General features: G+C 47.5%; 1 protein-coding gene across 1 annotated transcript in view; it reads right to left on the bottom strand.

The window, feature by feature from the left end:
- The window catches only part of CFAP47 (cilia and flagella associated protein 47), a 2,216,809-nt gene that overhangs the window by 1,345,556 nt on the left and 851,994 nt on the right, over nt 1-19,259 (bottom strand). Inside the window, exon 41 of the mRNA XM_069204610.1 lies at nt 8,958-9,049. Within this exon, the coding sequence (XP_069060711.1) occupies nt 8,958-9,049 (92 nt within the window). The remainder of the gene's footprint in view (nt 1-8,957; nt 9,050-19,259) is intronic.

The following is a 19,259-nucleotide window of genomic DNA, read 5'->3' as shown; positions in this document are numbered from 1 at the left end:
GGCGGACAGGCCAAGGGAACCCACTCTCCACGAGGCCCTATCCTCCATCATGGGAGCATACCACCACTCCCAGGAGACGATGGCTACGGTCCTGGCCAAGTTTCAGGAGACCCAGCGACTGCAGGAGGACCAGTATTTGGGGTTGAGGGAGTAGCTCAGGACCATCAGCTCCGCCCTGGGCACCATCGTAGGGGTGCTGAAGGACATACAAAAAACCATGAGGGACACCGTGGCACTCCAAGGGGCCCCTGACACCAGCCAGGACGATGAACTGCCCACCACCTCCGCCGGCGCTAGTGGACAGGACGCCCCTCCACAGGACCACCACACCAGCACCCCAACCCCTGCAGACGGAAAACCACCACGCAAGCGGTCCCTGAGAGCCAGGAACAGGACAGAGCAAGATGGCAAGACCCCCGCCAGAAAATGAGACCACCCTGATTGTCCCCCCACTGACCCACTTTGTTACCCTGTCCCAGCCCCACTGCCTATGCCCAGATGGGCAAAGCACCTGTGAGACTAATAGACTGGACTCTGCCATGGACATTCCTCCACCATCACCCATCCTCATATTACAACCCCCTCCCAATTCTGAGCACTTCAATAAACACCCTTGAAACAAAAAACAATCTTGAGTCAGTCTGTAAGATTGTAAATATGTATTATCAATGACAGAGTCATAATGCGTTCCCCATTGTAAAGCCAACATCCCTATGTCACACATCACAAGTCCTTGAAGGATGCAAGCAGATAACACACGTTAGTAACCACACCTGTGAAACCGTAATGGAAAGGTACAACTCAGTTACCAAATACTGGTTGATCAGAATAGAGGTAGACGTGTGAAAGTTAATGTAATGGAAAAAATGAAAATGTTCTCACCTGTGTGTCACTGGAAATATTGCTGTATGACTGACTCCCTGTTGTCGTTGTCTTCTTCCTCAGCTTCCTCCTCATCACTGTCCACAGGCTCCACAGCTGCCACAACACCGTCATCTGGACCATCCTCCTGCAGAAAGGGCACCCGGCGTCGCAAAGCCAAATTATGAAGCATGGAGCAGGCGATGATGATGATCTCCCACACCTTCTTCGGTGAGTAGAATAGGGAACCACCTGTCATATGGAGGCACCTGGACCTGGCCTTCAGGAGGCCGAAGGTGCGTTCGATCACCCTCCTAGTCTGCCCATGGGCCTCATTCTAGCGTTCCTCTGCCCTGGTCCTGGGATTCCTCACTGGGGTCAGTAGCCATGACAGGTTGGGGTAACAAGAGTCCCCCAATAGCCACACACGGTGCCTCTTGAGTTGACCCATCATATCAGGGATGCTGCTATTCCGCAGGATGTAGGCGTCATGCACTGAGCCAGGGAACATAGCATTTACCTGCGAGATGTACTGGTCTGCCAAACAGACCATCTGAACATTCATGGAATGATAACTCTTCCTGTTCCTGTACACCTGTTCACTCCTGTGGGGGGGGGACCAGAGCTACATGGGTGCCATCAATGGCACCGATGACGTTGGGGATATGTCCAAGGGCATAGAAGTCACCTTTCACTGTAGGCAAATCTTCCACCTCAGGGAAAATGATGTATCTCCTTACGTGTTTCAGCAGGGCAGACAACACTCTGGACAAAACGTTGGAAAACATAGGCTGGGACATCCCTGATGCCATGGCCACTGTCATCTGGAATGACCCACAAGGAAATAGAGCACTGACAGCACCTGCACGTCAGGGGGGATTCCAGTGGGATGGCGGATTGGTGACATCAGGTCTGGCTCTAACTGGGTACATAGTTCCTGGATTGTGGCACGGTCAAACCTGTAGGTGATGATAACATGTCGTTCTTCCATTGTCAACAGGTCCACCAGCGGTCGGTACACCGGAGGATTCCGCCATCTTCTCACATGTCCCAGCTGACGGTGCCTACGAAGGACAACAGCGATGAATCAGTCATTTTTCATCCAGGTATGTACCCACAGTTACACACAAGACTACACCAATCAAAAAACCCTTCCTGTATGTGTGTTGAGTGTAGGCCTAGCTATGTGTGACGCAGAGGTAAATGAAGCCATGTGGGCCCCTGAAATGGCGGCTGCCTGACCTCTAAACTGGGACAATGGGATTGTGGGGTACCAGCGCTGGCGTTGCACACCGTGGCGGTAGGCGGTCGTAGACCGTGGCGCAATGCAGCATTGGTTAACACTGGACCCTATGGGTCCCAGGAGCCAATGAACAGGTGCGCCGGCGGTTATGATGCGCACCGCTGTGGACGTCACCGCCGCGGACGTCACCGACATTTTCTATCTGTTCAATCACTAGATACCTGACCTTCGACAGGAGAGGACCTACACTGCAAGTGCTGCTGTGACCTCGGTCTGGAAGCGACAATGGCTGCTGCGTCTGGGGAAAGGGACCCTGCCTTCACTGCACAGGAGTTGGAGAAACTGGTAGACGGGGTCCTCCCCCAGTACATGCTGCTCTACGGTCCTCCAGACCAACAGGTTAGTACACAGGGAGCACGTTGTATGGCCTAGGCCTGGGTGGAGAGGGCTGGTTGGAAGAGGGAAGGGGGCAGAGTTCAGGGAACAATAATGCATGTCAATGAATGGGCCACATGGCTAGAGTAGGGAGGAGGGGCCACTCATATCGACGGTGCAGTTGGTAATGACTTCTCTGCTTCTCTTGTGCATGTCATGTAGGTCAGCACCCACTAGAAGAGGGACATTTGGGCGTGCCATCGCCAAGGAGGTCCGGACCCTGGGGGCCCACCAGAGACGGGGCACCCACTGCCGTAAAAGATGGGAGGACATTCGCCGCTGCAGCAAGAAGACGGCGGAGGCTCAGCTGGGGATGGCCTCCCAACGTGGGAGGGGTGCCCGTCGCACCATGACCCCCCTGATGTTCCAGGTCCTGGCGGTGGCCTACCCGGAGTTGGATGGGCGCTTGAGGGCAGCACAGCAGACACAAGGGGGTGAGTACAACCTCATTCTGCGGACTTTGCGCGCAGTAGAGGGGTCTGGGTGGGGGAGGAGGCCTGTGGGTGTACCTAGGCCAGGCAGAAACACGAAGACTAGGCCCCTCTGTAATGCAGCCCATGTGGCACTGTACCCCACCTCAGTAGAGTGCCAAGTCGAGGTATAGTTGCCCCTGTGGCATCCACGTGTGCAGATGTCCACCATTGCCATGTAGGCCATATCCCAGAAATTGCATATGCAGAGGGCAGGAGCACGGCGTAATGCAGGGGGCTGCTGTGTCTGTCTTGTCCGCCAACGGTTGCAGTATGCCATGCACTCAACCTGTCTTTCTTCTGTCTTCCCCCCCCCCGTTCTGCTCTCCCTGTTCTTTTGTGCATCAGCATCATCAGGCGGAGGTACAGTGGCAGCGGAGCACGAGGGAGCTGCATCCCACATGGCCATGGAGGGCCACACCACAGACTCAGAATGCACCAGTGGGACGGAGGGCGAGGGGAGCTTCACGTCGGCCACCGGATCACCAACCAGCGACACGGACTCGTCCGACGATGGGAGCTCCCTTATGGTGGCGGCACCATCTGTGCACCCCACTTCTACAGGTACAGCCGCCACCTCCCCTACCAGCACCGCCCTCCCAGCAGCCCCTCAGCGTTCGCCCCGTGCCCGCTCACCCAGGAGGGTGGGCATCACCTTCGCCCCAGGCACCTCAGGCCCTGCCCCAGTCACCCCTGCTCCCCTCAGTGAGGAGGCCATTGACCTCCTCAGGTCATTCACTGTTGGGCAGTCTACCATTGTGAATGCCATCCAGGGTGTAGAACGAGAGTTGAAACACGGTAATGCATTCCTGGAGGGCATTCATTCTGGTCAGGCTGTCCTTCAGCGAACCCTGCAATCTCTGGCCTCAGCACTGATGGCAGCCATTGTCCCTGTGTCTAGCCTCCCCCTCCAACCTCCTCCACCCAGACCCAATCCCCTGTACCCCAGCCCATCCCAAGCACACCTACAGACCAGCATGCACACAAGTCAGCACACACAAGTAGCTCAAGCAAACATAGGCACCACACAACCCACAGGCACTCACGCAAGCATCACACACATACAGACACAGCAACATCCACTGCCTCCACTGTGTCCCCCTCCTCCTCTTCTCCCTCCTCACTCCCAGTCTCGTCTACACACACACCTGCATGCACCACATCTACAGGCACCAGGAATCGCACCAGGACACCCAGCACCACAAGCCGCTCACCTGCACTCACCACCTCCACTGCCATTTACACGTCCCCTGTGTCCTCTCCCAGTGTGTCTGTGACGCCCCCTCCCAAAGTACACAAACGCCAGCAATCACACACCCAACATCCATCCACCTCACGACAGCCTCCAGTACCTGCACCGGCACACAAATCACCTAAAGTGACACCTCCTACAACCACCTCCTCTTCCTCCACTCCCAGACCCCCTCCAACTACTCATCCCAGTGTCTGTCAGAAACTGTCCCTCTGTAAAGTTGACCTTTTTGCCCCCACCCCCTCCTCCAATTCATCAGTCCCGTCGTAGCGCCTCAGCCAAAAAGCCTCCAATACCAGTGGTGCCTGTTCAAGGTATGTGGAGTGCACCGGCCACCAGGGCAGGCAGTGTGACCCGGAGCCAAGGCACTGGCAGCCCACCCCCTGTAAAGGCTCTGAAATTGGAGAGTGGACGACGGGACCGTGTGAAGCCTCCTGGTGGGAAACGAACTCACATGGGTTCCAAGGGGATTGGAGAGTCAGCTGTGACTCCACCAAAGGTGGGGAAGGCCCAGAGGAAGTCTGGCCATCATGTTGTGAGTATCACGGCGGAGAAGGGCGCCATCATTCCCGGCGGTCGAGACCCAACCGCCAGCACTGTCATCACTGGTCAGGAGACCACCGCCAGAGTCATAGCCCAGGAGGGCCCAAGTATCGTCACTGGTCAGAAGACCACCGCCGGAGTCACAGCCCAGGAGGGCCCAAGTATCGTCACTGGTCAGGAGACCACCGCCAGAGTCATAGCCCAGGAGGGCCCAAGTATCGTCACTGGTCAGGAGACCACCGCCAGAGTCATAGCCCAGGAGGGCCCCGGCTGCCACAGCCCAGGTGGGCTATGAGGGAACGTCATGCCACACACCAATGCCCAGTCTAGGGAACGTCATGCCACACACCAATGCCCAGTCTAGGGAACGTCATGCCACACACCAATGTCCGGACCAGAACTGCCATGGCAAAGCACCGCTGAACAGGGCAAGCACCGCCATGGTGAAGACCGCTGAACAGGGAAAGCACCGCCATGGTGAAGACCGCTGAACAGTCCAGAACTGCCATGGCAAAGCACCGCTGAACAGTCCCGAACCGCCATGGTGAAGACTGCTGAACAGGGCGAGCACCGCCATGGTGAAGACCGCTGAACAGTCCAGAACTGCCATGGCAAAGCACCGCTGAACAGTCCCGAACCGCCATGGTGAAGACCGCTGAACAGGGCAAGCACCCCCATGGTGAAGAACGCTGAACAGGGCAAGCACCGCCATGGTGAAGACCGCTGAACAGGGCAAGCACCGCCATGGTGAAGACCGCTGAACAGTCCAGAACTGCCATGGCAAAGCACCGCTGAACAGTCCCGAACCGCCAGAACCTTGTACACTGTCATTTAACACTATTTTAGTTAATGTTACAATTTGCATCATTTTTAAATGCTGCCATGTGTAACAAGGGAGACCAAGTCCTAGCAGATACATAGGAATTCAGGCATGCAATGTCTTGTTTTTTGGCCGGGTTGATTTTGAAACCGTGGACATAACTTCCAATAACCTACAGCTTATATGTACAATACTTTCAGCCTTCTTGCCTTGTAAGTCAATAGCACATTGAGCTCTGGGACATGTATGTTCACATTGGCATTGGAAATAACATAGAACTTTAATAAACTAGGAGACAGCCACCAAAAGACTTTGCATATTGTATATTCCAGCATCACAAACCAGGTAGGATTGGGACAGAAAATAGGCCCAAATATCAAAGTAAACGTGGCCCCATAGGTTAATTAGCTAGCTAAAAAGAAGTGGGCAATGTTTGCAAATTCGGGCAGTTTTGAACTTGTAAAGACATGATGCATAGGTGTTCACTAAGTATGGAAGACTGTGTGGAATTAAGCTTGCTGCAGGCATTGTTTGTTTTTGATATCAGGAAAATCAATAGTGGAAACTGGCCCAGCAGACCATAAAACCGACCTACAGACAGACACAAACCAAGCCACACACTGACACACCATAGCAGCCTTTCGTGACCTTCTGGCTACCCTGTGGGCCTGTCTGACCCTGATCACAAATATTTTCAGCACAATCATGCTATAAAAACAAAATTGGCAAGCAATATTACATAAGTACTTCAGGAGAATCAGAGGTGTTTTAAGGTTGTTTCTAGACCATTATATATTAGAAATATATTAGAAACTGCAGAAATATCATATTTATCAGCTTGCCTAGACATAACTGCTACTCACAATAGTATGTCAAACTGTCACACAGTGTATTGGAAAGTTACATACAAACACACTGACCTTCGGTAACGCATTATCTGGTAGAGACTATCTAGCGGCAGATTCATTGCAGCCCACTGAAATACGAGGCACATGGCAGTGTAAAACTCTTTGAGCTGAGCGGGGTTTGCTCTAACTCCCGGAAAAGGGGGGAGGCTCGAAGCCGGCCACGGCATCAGTTCTGTGGATCAGTGCCTGGTACGTCGACGTTCCCAAGACGCCTCGTTGGCCGACAGGCATAGTGAAGTCAAAGTCCGCTTGCACTTCTTGTGCCTCTTCCCTGAGTGCCCGAAGGACCTTTAGTGTGAAGAAGAGAAAGTAGGGCCCCTAGAGCAGTCCCCCGACATCCTCGATAGGTACCGTGACCTCCTAGGAGTTGCGCCAACTGAAGTCGACTGCCGGGCCACCATGAGCTTCAGAGACCACTCTCTCAAAGCTTTTGGGGCCATGGCCTGCAGTGGGAACACAACTTTGAGTCTTGGTCTCTGTCGAGGCACCAGAGACATACCTGATGGGGGCCCGTCACCAACATGGCGTGATTGCATGCACCACATAGAGTGAACCCCGTTTTTCTCTATGTCATCTCGCACAGACTCAAAAAGATTTGACAAAAAGGTTGAAAAGGCCTGCCTCCAAAAAAGGCAGAGGGTAGTTCGAATCAAGACCTGTGCTTAACTGGCACAGAAGGAAAAGAACTGACTTGCGAGCGCCGCACTTGTGGCTTTATAGGCAACCGTGATGTCACAGACGGCTCTGACACTGATGACGCCAAGCAGATCCGAACGACGAACGCTGATCTGAATGACGCCACCCGACGGTGCGCGCAGGGTACTGCTCAGCAAAAAATTCCCAATTCCAAGCTGATGCCAGGAAATTCCAAGGTAAGGAATCTGCAGCTATAAGATACATGAAAACGTCACACATAGATAAACTGGAAAATTGGCAGGTATGTAGATGGGGACTACACATCTTGCTTTGGTCCTACAACTGAAAGAACAGTGTCGATTGCAGCATGTCAAGACTCAGAAGTATAATAGAGCTGCTTTTGGGTCTCAGTCCTAGCAGAGCAGTAGGTGGGAAGTGAGGTACATTGCAGAGCTAGTGCGGCATCTTAGTATGGGTAGAAAATCTCTGATTGTACACACAAGTAATGAGGTGTATGGCAGACCTACATGCCTGTCCTATTTCTGGAAGGGCAGAGTTGGACAAAAATGACACGAATGAGATGTAAGGATGCATGTGAGTCCCTCTACCCAAAGAACAGTGGTGTGTGACACAATGCCCCAGTAAAGAAGTACAGAGGTATTAGCGTGGAGTGCTGCAGATCATATTTCAGCTGTCAGTACTGGAAGAATTGGGCTGGGTGTGTCACATGCGGCTTAAGCTCTAACAGCAGAGCTGCATTGTGGTGCTTCTATTGTTATGGAATGATGCGAATGTAGAGCTGCTGGCTGTGACTCCCTGTACAAACAGATAGGTGGTTACTGCTTCAGGTCAGGAGGCACATGGAAGAACTGTACAAAGTTCTCAAAAATGGAATAGCAGTAGGTGGAGGCTGGAGGTCAGGAGGTGCATGGCAAAGTTGCATGGGGGTTCCAGTACTACAGGAGTGTGTGTGAGAATATGCAAAAAGAAATGCAACTACAGATTTACTTCATTTAAAGAAATCCGTATTGATTAACATCTGTACCCAACTATTTTCCATTTTATTATTTCAAGTATATCTGTAAAGAGAGTCTGTGAAAGGCCATTAAATAAATATGTTTGCACTCTGTATTACCAGCTCTGAACACAAGAAGATAGCGCCAATTCTGCTTCTACTTCTGTTTCATTGGAGTACACAACCTATACATTATAAAGAACTAGACTGCTGCATGAGTATTGCACAGCGTCACTTCCACCACTTTATTTGATCACGGGCAGCAGTGGCAAAGAGTGGTTCTACTGCTGTGGTGATTCACCGCGTGCTAACCGTGCACATGTTGCTGTCCAGCATGAATATCTTATTCGAACAGTATTTATCAACATTTTTGGACCTTTTATTGAGTTCTCTATTCTCTTACCTTCTTATCCTAGTGTTATTTGGTTACATCCTGATATGATTTGGTTTAATTATAGTTACCTGTGTTTATTTTGGTGTGTTTGCAGGTCCTCCAATAAAAAAACGTAGCTGCTTTGTATGCCTCTAATACTAAAAGTTGCTTTATAAGAAAAAAGTCAGACTACTTTAGATCAAAGGTCGCAATTTTGTTTTTTGCTTATCTAAGGGTCATGTTATTGAACCATAGTGGTGGCCTAAACTTGACAGAAAAAAAATACTACACTGACAAGTTAGCACATTCGCATAGTGTATGGGAGGAAAAACATCGACCACGTTTTTTCAAAACTGTAAATCATGATTTTCTTGCAGGAGCTGTGAATGCACGAAACTCACAGCTAATCGGAGGGTTATCATGGCCGCTTTGTCCACTTTGGCTTATTCCATTCATTGCTCCTTTTGTTGTCTCCACTTGAGAAATAAAAGCACTGTAAGGGAGGAAACAGAAATGAAAACATTTATTTTCCAATTACATTTATTTGAGGTTCTTTTTCAAATTGTAATACCGATTTGACGTTTTAAATTCAAAATCATGTACAGAAAGGAATTGATTTTTTTCAAGAGCCAACAAATGCTCCTTAGCAAGATGCAGTGGTTCAAACAATTTAAGACCTAAACACTAGCTAGCACTTATAGGAAAAGACAAACAAGTTACTTACCTTCAGTAACGCATTATCGGGTAGATACAATAGCTAGTTGCAGATTCCTTACCATTGAAGTTCCCCAGATGTCTGACTGGATTCAGAAGATTTTTGTGTGAGGAGTACCCCTGTGCGCTGTCAGGTGGCTTTGTTTGGTTCTGTGCAACATCCTCACAAATGATGTCATGGTCACCTATATAGGTACCACCCAGGTGCAAAGACATCAGTTACTTTGATTGACTTTCGATGCCAAAAGCACATAGCCATGAAGTGAACTGACAAACGTGTGTCCAAACTAGGACCCCGAAAAGGGAGGAACCTTAGCCTTGGAAATCTGCCCGCAGATCTGGGAGGCAGGGTGAGTCTGTAGGGAATCTGCAGCACAATATTGTCTCTATCAGATAAGGCGTTACCGAAGGAAAGTAACTTGTTCATCTGATAGAGACTTCTGGCTGCAGATTTCTTAGCTTTGAAAAGATACCCAAACCATGTCATCCTGGCGACGGGCTGCTGACAAACTTTCAATACTAAAAAGCCCTGCAAGACCGAATGGGTAAAATGCCCTTCCCTACGGACTTGACTGTCCAGACAGCAGTGTTTAGCAAATGTGTGCAGGGATGCCCACGTTGCTGTCTGGCATATGTCCAGGACTGAGACTCCTCGAGCCAATGACGTGGTCTCAGTTTTTCTCCTGGTGGAATAGGCCTGTAAACCCCGAGAAGGCTGCTTTTTAGCCAGGGCTACAGAGAACAACCCAGCATGAAATGGTTAATTTCTGTACTGCCCAACCTTTTTTTTTTTAGCTCCGCCATAGCCCATAAAGAGTTGGTCGTCCACCCAGACCTCTTGTGCAGTCAAGGCAGAACAACGATGCTCTTTTTGGGTCCAGACAGTGGAGTCATTCATCTTCTTTAGACTGATGTGAAGGAGTGTAAAAGGTGGGCAGGGTGACAGGCTATCCCAAATAAAATGTGGTCACCATTTTCAGCAGAGAAGAGACCCTGTGCGAAGCACCACTTTGAGAATACAGAGAGATAAAGAGGGTTGGATGAAAAAGTCTGCAGCTCACTCATCCTCTGGATAAATGTTATTGCCAATAGGAAGTCTGTCTTGATAGTAGGCAGCCAGAGGGGACAATTGTGCTGCGGCTCAAAAGGAGCACACATGAGTTATGTGAGAACCAGATTTCAGTCCTACTGAAGCATGATAAAGGGCGAAGGGCGAAATATATGCATGAGCCCTTTGAGGAACCTATTTACAATAGGGGACTTAAAGAGGGTTGGTCAGGCAGCCCTAGGAAGGTGGACAGAGCAGAGACATAACCCTTAATAGTGCCCACAGCAGAGCCTTGGTGGGGAAGGGCAAGAATGAGAAGAATATCAAAAAGAGGCAGAAAGAGGGACGATATTTGTTCTGTATAATATTTTTTTTTAAATTGCCATTAGCAGGCGTATACTGCTTTGGTGGAAGGACGCCTGGCTGCCAGAATAATGTTCCAAATTTCAGGAGGAAGGTCAATAGCTATGAACTATCGATGCTCAATCTCCATGCTAGAAGGTGGAGAGTTGACATGGTTGGGTGGAGGACCGTCTCCTGCTGCTGTGACAGAAGATCCTCCCAAAGGGACAGCCTGATCAGTGGACTGACGCTCATTTTCAGAAGCTCGGGATACCAAACTAGCCATGTCCAGTCCAGAACCACAAGGATGACTTGGGCCTTGTCATTCCTGATCTTCATGAGAACTATGGGCAGAAGTGGTATAGGCGGAAAGGCCTACAGTAGGCGAAAAGTGTTGAGACGAAAAGTGTCTGAGTGCTAGCCACCTCAGAAACTCCAACACAGAAAACTGCTGACATTGCGCGCTCTCTTCAGAGGCCATCAGCTCTAACCAAGGCTCTGCCCACGGCTGAAAGAGTCCTTGCCCCACTTCTGAATGGAGATGCCACTTGTGATCCGCTAGGCATTGACAACTGAGTTTGTTTGCCCTGACATTCAGAGAACCTGCCAGATGCTGAACCACCAGGGCTATGCCCTGCTGTCCCAGCCATGTCCAGGGGTGCAAGGCCTCTTAACAAAGGGTCCACAACCCCATGCTGCCGTGGGAGAAGACAGCTTGGGGCAAGCCCACCTTCAGCAGCCAGTCGTCGAGATAAGGATATACTGACCTCCTTAATCTCTGCAGATGAGATCCAACCACCACCAACACCTTGGTGAACACCAGAAGGGGGCTGGTAAGAACAAAAAGGGAACACAGTAAATTTAAAGTGCTTGTGGCCTACCTTGAACTGCAGGTAATGTCTGTGGGCAAGCAAGATGGGCATGTGAAAATTCACATCTTGCAATTTCAGTACTACTTGCCAGTGTCCTTGATCTAGGGCCGACAAGACCTGAGACAAAGTGAGCATCTTGAATTTCTCCTTTTTGAGGAAGAGATTGACAGTTCAAAGGTTTAGAACAGAATGAAGTCTCTTGTTCTTTTTGGAAATCAAAAAGCAGCAGGAATAACAACTACTGCATACTTCTGATAACGGAACCTTCTCCATAGCTCCCTTGTCCTTGAATGCTGTAATTTCCTCTATGAGCAAAGACAGATTATCCTCCGCCAGCCGTTCCTGTGTTGGCAATGGAGGAGGAGGGGACATCAGTCAGTGCTTCACTGAAGGACAATAGGGGTTCGGATGAGTGAGCCCAGGCTGAAGCACTTCCTTCAAGGGGTTAGTCTTGACTGCCACAGAAGGAAGTTTGATGTCAAAGACCTCTGTTGCCCCCTTCACCACCGTTGCATAAGATGCTCCCTCCTTCATAGCCACGGGAGGTGGAGACCATACCAGTCCAAAAATGTTGGGGTCTCTAACCGGTATTTTAAAGGGTCTAGTGACACTCCCATTCTTCCCCTTGCCTTACTGCTCCAGAAAATGTTTAGGTAATGACTTAGGACCAATAGGCCCTGCTGGTGCCAGAATTGGCATCAAGTGGCGCCGTTTTGACTCCAAGCCATCAGAGATGAGAGCATCGGTGCCGGGACTGGTGCTGGAGAAGGACGCATTGGTACGACTGGTCCCGATCCAGATCCATGAGACCCCAACGGAGCAGAGGCCTGAGCTGTCGGCACGGAACCTGATGAGGCCTCCTCCAACCCCATGGGTCCCAAAGGCGCTCCAGCGGGGTCAGCCCACTTGAATATGTGGTGCATAGACTCGTAAAACTCCGTAAGTTGAGCAGGGGTCGCTCTGGCTCCCGGAAACCTGGCAACGGCTCCGTAGAAACGTGCCTGGAATGTCAACATTCCAAGCTTATGCGGCAGGCTGACAGATGAGGAGATGTCAAAGACCTCTTCAACTTCTTTCATTTCTTGAGCCTCTTCCCTGAATGTCTAAAGGACTTCAAGTGAGAGGAAGAGGACTTGAGCCACCTGAAGCAGTCACGCAACCTTCTTCTAGATTGGGACAGAGACCTCCTAATAGTTGCGTTAAATAGGGTTGGCTGCCAGGCCACAAGCAGCTTTAGGGACCGCTCCCTTAAAGCTTTCGGCACCATTGCCTAGCAGTCCGAGCACAACAAATCGCGGTCGTGCTGAAGACAGCATAAGCAACCCAGGTGCCGGTCTGTAACAGACATGGTGAGGTGACAGGTGCCACATGGCTTAAACCCTACCTTCCTGGATGACATTCCTGCAACACACTTCGACAAAGAACCAACAAAATGCAAAAAAAAGACTGTCAAAAAGAGATAGAGGTAGTCCTTCTTCAGATCGGCGCCAACTGGAGCGGAAAGAAAAGAACTGACATCTGCACGCCTGGGTGGAGCTTACATAGGTGACCAAGACATCACTTCTGCTACCGACGACACCGAGCGGAACTGAACGAAGCCACCTGACGGTGCACAGGGGTACTGCTCACGCAAAATGTAAGGGATCTGCAACTAGAAGCCATCATCAGATCAATGTGTTTCCAAAAACAGTATACAGAGTGCTAGATTCACCAGTGTTTTTCCTTCTTTTTATTTATGTATATTTTGTAAACCATTCGACCAGAAATGCATCATAGGCTATTAAAGGGGCTACATTAGCCATTTTAGGTTTCGGCTAGGCAGTGCGAGCGCTGTTTCAAAGCAACGTGTAGTGATCAATCTGTGGGCTTAAGCCCGCCCATAGGCTTTACATTTGCTTGGAACAGTTTCTACATAGTCTCGGAAATTGGCTGATGGGGAGATTCTTGCATAGGACTGGTCAGTGATGGCTTTCAAAGCTCAGCAACGAATTACGATCTCCAGAAATTGAGAAAACATGGGTGCATTTTTCTATACTTGGCAAGGATCTTAAGACAAGCGGCGGCAGCAGTTTTGCCCTGTTCATCTGCATGTTAAATCATAATTCCTGTTTCCTTTCATTCAGCCTTTCAAAGAATTTTTCAGCCATGATTTAATCATCCTCCCAAATAATCAAGATGCCATCAAAATATCTCCGCTGTTCCATTATGTTGTTGTAAAAGGGGTTTATAGCAATGGTATATAGCAGTTTGTTTAAAATAATGCACGTCTAGCAGTGCTTTACCAACTTTTAGCACCCCAACCAAATTTTTAGAACACATTTTTTGTGGTCCACCAAGCTTTATTGGACATGAGGAAGTCATTTTTTTGTAATTTGACTAAAGCATTATGTGGTAGTGCACTGTCATTTATAGACAGCACATTTTCCATTGAAATGACCATTAAATATACACAGACATACAGTTTTACTGATATAACTACACTGCACAAAATTCATGTGTGGAAATCGGTTTTAAGTGAATATGTATCATTTGTGCATCACCAACTTAAGTGTTTTGATTTGTTTGATCTTATTAAAATATTTCCATTACACTTCAGAATGTAAAAAAAAAAATTAGGCTTCATTTTTTATTTCCTAACTGCTCAATATGTACAGTTCATTTATAGGTATTTACATTGTGTTGTGTGTTACAAAAATGACATCCTACAGTCTTTCCTTTCAAATTCTCTGTATGCCAGCAAGACTAACATTATTCACTTTTGTTTTCTTTCTCGGACTGAAAAGAAAAAGGAGATTGTAAACCCCATGTAGAATAAGCATTTGCAATGAAATTGGTCTGAGTTAGAGCTATTGGCATTGTAATTTCAAAACTGGACTTTTCCTGCCACATAAATTGGTCAACCCTGCCACAATTTCTTCTTTTCCTGCCATATAATTCCAGTAGTCCTGTATTTAACTAAAACACTTCCATTTAACTTCTTCCTCTATCTTACAACATATACAATTATCATGTAAACCTTTATCAGAAATAAACTTTTGGCATTAGAGTATAAAGCTCAAACCCCCACAACAAAAATATAATTTGGGACGGATTGGAGGGTAAAAGGAAAGAGGGAGTCGGGAGTAAAGATGGAGAGGACAAGTGGTCTAGTAACTTGTCATGGGCCCTGGAGTAAGAAAGGAAAATGGTTGACTGCAATTTTGGTAGGAAAACAGCAGTAATAAGAGGGGAGTGTGGTCCGTAGGTCTCTGGGCCCCAATGCCACTGCACCTTTTCACCATTGATAACTAAGCCTCAGGAGAGAAAGTGGATGGGGCAGAAAAAGAGAAGCAAAAGGAATACAACAGACAAAAGGAAGAGAAGGGGTCGCAAAGAAATAAAAGAAAGAAGGGAAAGAAAGATTGAGAAAATGAAAGCACAACTAAGAAGAAATAGCGCAAACGTGCGAGACAAAAAACAAAGGTGAGGAAGCTAGTGAACAAAAGATAAAGAGGGACAAATAATGAAAAAAGTGTGAAAAGAAAGGGAAAATTAACAGTAGAGAATAAAACAGAGATAGTGAGAGAAACAAGCAGCAAACAAATAAGGGCATGTATCTACTGACACATTTCCCAGAGAGACAGAATGGGAAAGCCACTTTGGGTCCCGACAAGTAACTTGTGCCTTCAACATTCAGATGGGAAAAAGAGGGATTTGTATTAAAACGTGAATTGACAGCAAGAGGTAAGAAAAACACCAGAGAAAGGAAGGAAGAAAGATCTAAAAATTAAAAGTGAAAGGACACATACCAAGTCAAAGGAAAGACAAAATAAAGACAAAGAAAGAATGTAGGGGAGAGACAAAGATAGTGAGAGAATGAATGCCTGATGAAGAAAAAAAGAGGAACAAAACGAGGAAAGAAATAACCACGTTTTTGTGAATTTGAAAGAGGACATAGCAAGAGGAAGAGGGACATAAAAAAAGGAAGAGGAGTAGAAATAAACAGTATAAAGAGAGAAGCTGTTAACGTGTGGATTTTAAGAGCTGGAAAGAGAAAAGGGGGAGAAAGAAAACATTGAACAGAGTAAAGGAAAGAATGGAGTGAATGAGGTGAAACAGACCTTCCCAAATAAAGATGGCAGCTAAGAATAGATTTAATTGGTTCCCCCATGCCCTCAAACAGACGTCAGAGTGTGGAACAGCAGAGGGCACTGCAGAACAGCAAGAGGTGCATTAGCCTAGTAGTATGTGAACCCCAATATAGCAATATTGGGGCGCTTCAGATCAGGACTGTGGGGTATGGACAGAGTTGTGTCCCGGCCCAATGCTGGAATAACAGAAAGGCAGTGGGTGAGGAATGAGACCCTGAGCGTTGTGTAATTCCTACTATTGGAATAATGGGGCACTGAAGGTTAGGGTTCAGGTGCACTGACATGAGTTGTATGTGGGCTTCAGTACTGGAATAGTAGCAGGCACACAGGCTAAGAAGTAAGGTATGTTAATGGAGCTACGTGTGGGACCTAGTATTGGTGTGGCAGCGCTGCCGAGTGTTAGCGGGAGGTGTCCTGTTGAAGCTGCGGGTGGGGCCCAGCATGGTAGTGGTATTGCCTCTAAACCACAGAAGCGGGGAGTCCTGAAGGGCGTGTGTGTGAACCTTAGTACTGAGAAGAAATGTGCACTGAATATTAGAATTGATGGATTCTGGCAGAGCTGTGGCGTTTCCCATCAACAGTGACATTGGATGTTAGACTTGAGGTGGAGTGGCTGAGCTGTGATTTGCTTTTTTGGGTGCAGTATTGGCTTGGCACTGGGACTGAATATTAGAACTGAGCTGCTGCAATAGAAATGTATGTGAGTGTGGTCCCAGTATAGGAAAGGAAGTGACCTCACCGTGGTAGAACTGAGGTGCACTGATGGAGCTGTAAAGAAGAGGTCCTAGTACTCGAGGAGCAGAGTATACTGACTGGAAGAACTGAGGTGTCCTGCTAGACAGCATGTGTGGGCTTCCTGTCAGGGCTGAGCGCTTGGAGTCTGTGTGCACTGATGGAGCTGTGCCCAAGGTCCCAGTACAGGAGCGGCAGAGTGTACTGACGGGAAGAACTGAGGTGCCCTGGCAGACAATGCGTGTGGGGTTCCTAGCACTGGCACGGCTCAGGGCTTTGAAGCGTGTGAACTGAGGTGCACTAATGGAGCTGCGTCTGAGGTCTTAGTAGTGGAGCAGCAGAATGTACAGACTGCAAGAACTGAGGCCCTCTGGCAGAGAGTGTGTGGGGTTCTGGCACTGGCACAGCGGAGAGCTTGGAGTGTATGAACTGAGGTGCACTGAAGGATCTGCGAGTAGGATCCCAGTATGGAGCAGAAATGGACACTGTCTCTAAAGATTGCGGGGCTATGGTAGAGTTGGTAAAGAAAATCCAAGCCTAGAAAGGGCGGGAGCCAGGCAGCTGAGAGAGGGTGCAGAGTCTGCAAAGACCAAATGTGACTAAGATAACTGTCTGATTTATAGCCTTGCTTACAGCTAAGTTCAGAGCAAGAATGCTCTGCAAATTAAAAGGTAAGCTTCCCTGGACAGGAGCAGGAAACAAAGTAAAAATAAAAGTCCCCGACAGACTAGATAAACAAGACAAAGTGTAATTATACAGTAGTTGGTCCCTGCTCCCACATAGAATAAGGGGGGGACAAAGAGACATGACTTACCACTAGCAAGCAAGGACTTTTAAATGACACTGAAACTAACAAATGAAATAGCTGGAAGCCCATAAAAAAAGTATACCGAAGAGTATACAAGAGGTCGTACTCTTCCGCTCAACCTAAAAACAAGCAGCAATGTGTCAGATGATATAGCCTGACATTTGACATCGGTTTTTGAAGTGCAGCAATTGTAACAAGATAAATACACTATTTAAAAGCATCATTTATTCCTTGGACTTTCATGATCCACCAAAAATCAACTAGCAGCCCAACACTGGTTCTTGACCTGCAGTTTGGGAAACACTATCACAGCTGCTACTGATCTCGCCAGTCTGAAGAACAAAGTCTTCTTCAAACTGAATGAAGTTCTTGTTCAGTACTAGTGTTGTGCACACTATACCAGAATCTATTGGGGTGTACTAGTTCTATTCTGAAGTACTTATTAGTTTCTCGATGGTCCGTAATGTGACCTTCTGCTAAATACGAATTTGGAATGCTTAAACATCTAACAAGATCAATAGTTATTTCTCAGAGTTGTAATCCAGGTCTTTTAATTCTGTTTAGATTCTCCTTTGAATCCTTTAATAGTAACAGCATCTTCTTCGCCCGTGGGTGGAGATGGTAATCTAAAAACTGAGCCAATGGTTCAAGTGGTGAACTATATGCTAGACACAAAAGGCCTCACTGCAAGAGGTGTCAATTCTTGCAAGTTTTTGGGAGGCAACAGAAACATGAGAAAGTGGGATGTTATCAGCAGAGGAAATCATTCTCCATTTTGGAAACCCACCCATATCTCTTGGTTACCTCAATCAGTAATATGATTTCCCTATCAATGGTGCTGTTAGGGTTGCCTGAGTGTATTCTATAGCTGTACCCAGACAGTCTGAATTATTACTTTATTATTCTTTCCTGTCTTCTACCACTACAGCTCCCCTTTTGTCTGCTAGGTTAATGATGATTTCATGCTTATTTCTTAAGTTTCTCAAGGTGGTTCATTCTACTCTAGGGATGTTAGCAAAAAGGTGGAGGCTTTAGTTTCTGATCTTTTTAAATCCTACAGTATGGCATGTTCATATGTCAGTATCTGGGATGGAACCATACTGGATGGTAGAGTGAAAAGTAACTTTCTTTTAAGCTCTTACCTGTTTTCATTAGGTTTAGCCAGTGCATTAACCTTAAAGGAGTAGAGGAGTCTTCATTTTCTAAAATAAAATTGGTGCAGCTCAATTCTACATTCAAATGTATGATCTTTATCAGTAGGGGTGAAACCAAGCCAGAATTTTAAGACCTTGGTCTTCACCTCTATCACTACCATAATCATAGGAGAATCTGTTGCTGGTTCCTGCCTTTGTTCTGTGTAGTCACTTGTGTCACTTCTATTCTTTCCTAACCTTTTGAGTTTTGATTGTTCCTCTTATTATTCACAACGTTCTGCCTCTTCCTTAAAAAGGCCTGCTCATGTTACCAAATGTTGAATTATAAGGAAAGAACGGAGGCCAAAAACCAGTGTTCCAAGTTGGCCTACTGCTTATATGTTTATCTCTACTACTCTGCACTTGACATGAAAGTCCAATTGGCAGGGTCCCTTCTGTTCTTGTTGTCTTTTTCTCTCTGAATCTCAAACTCCAGACTTATGGAGCAAGCTCCTTTCACATAATGGTAGTCTCACAGGAAAATATCACAGTGTGTTTTCTAAGTGTTATAAGGTATTTGTTTAAAAAAAAATCCTTGAACTTTGCTATCTTGTTGTTGACTTACTTCAATTTCTTTGCATGTATCGTTATCTGTTGTATCACGTAATGTTTTTCAATTGTTTCAATTAGCATGGCGGCAGAGAGTCTCTCAGCTGTGTTGATAATTTGCACTAGGCAAAAATCATTCACAATGTATTTTAGAATAGATGTTAGACTCTTAAGATTACCTTGGCCTAAGAAAGGAGAGAGAATGGTGATTGCAGATATATCTCATCTCACTTTACCATCATTGCTCCCACCAGAGACCATCACTTTGACCCTCATGCAGGTGGTGCCGCTGTAACTGGTGGAAGGAACCGGAAA

The sequence above is a fragment of the Pleurodeles waltl genome, chromosome 8, assembly GCF_031143425.1.
Source record: "Pleurodeles waltl isolate 20211129_DDA chromosome 8, aPleWal1.hap1.20221129, whole genome shotgun sequence".
NCBI classification, from domain to species: Eukaryota; Metazoa; Chordata; class Amphibia; order Caudata; family Salamandridae; genus Pleurodeles; species Pleurodeles waltl.
The sequence above is the reverse complement of the archived record's forward strand: the minus strand, read 5'-3'. Positions and strand labels throughout refer to the sequence as shown.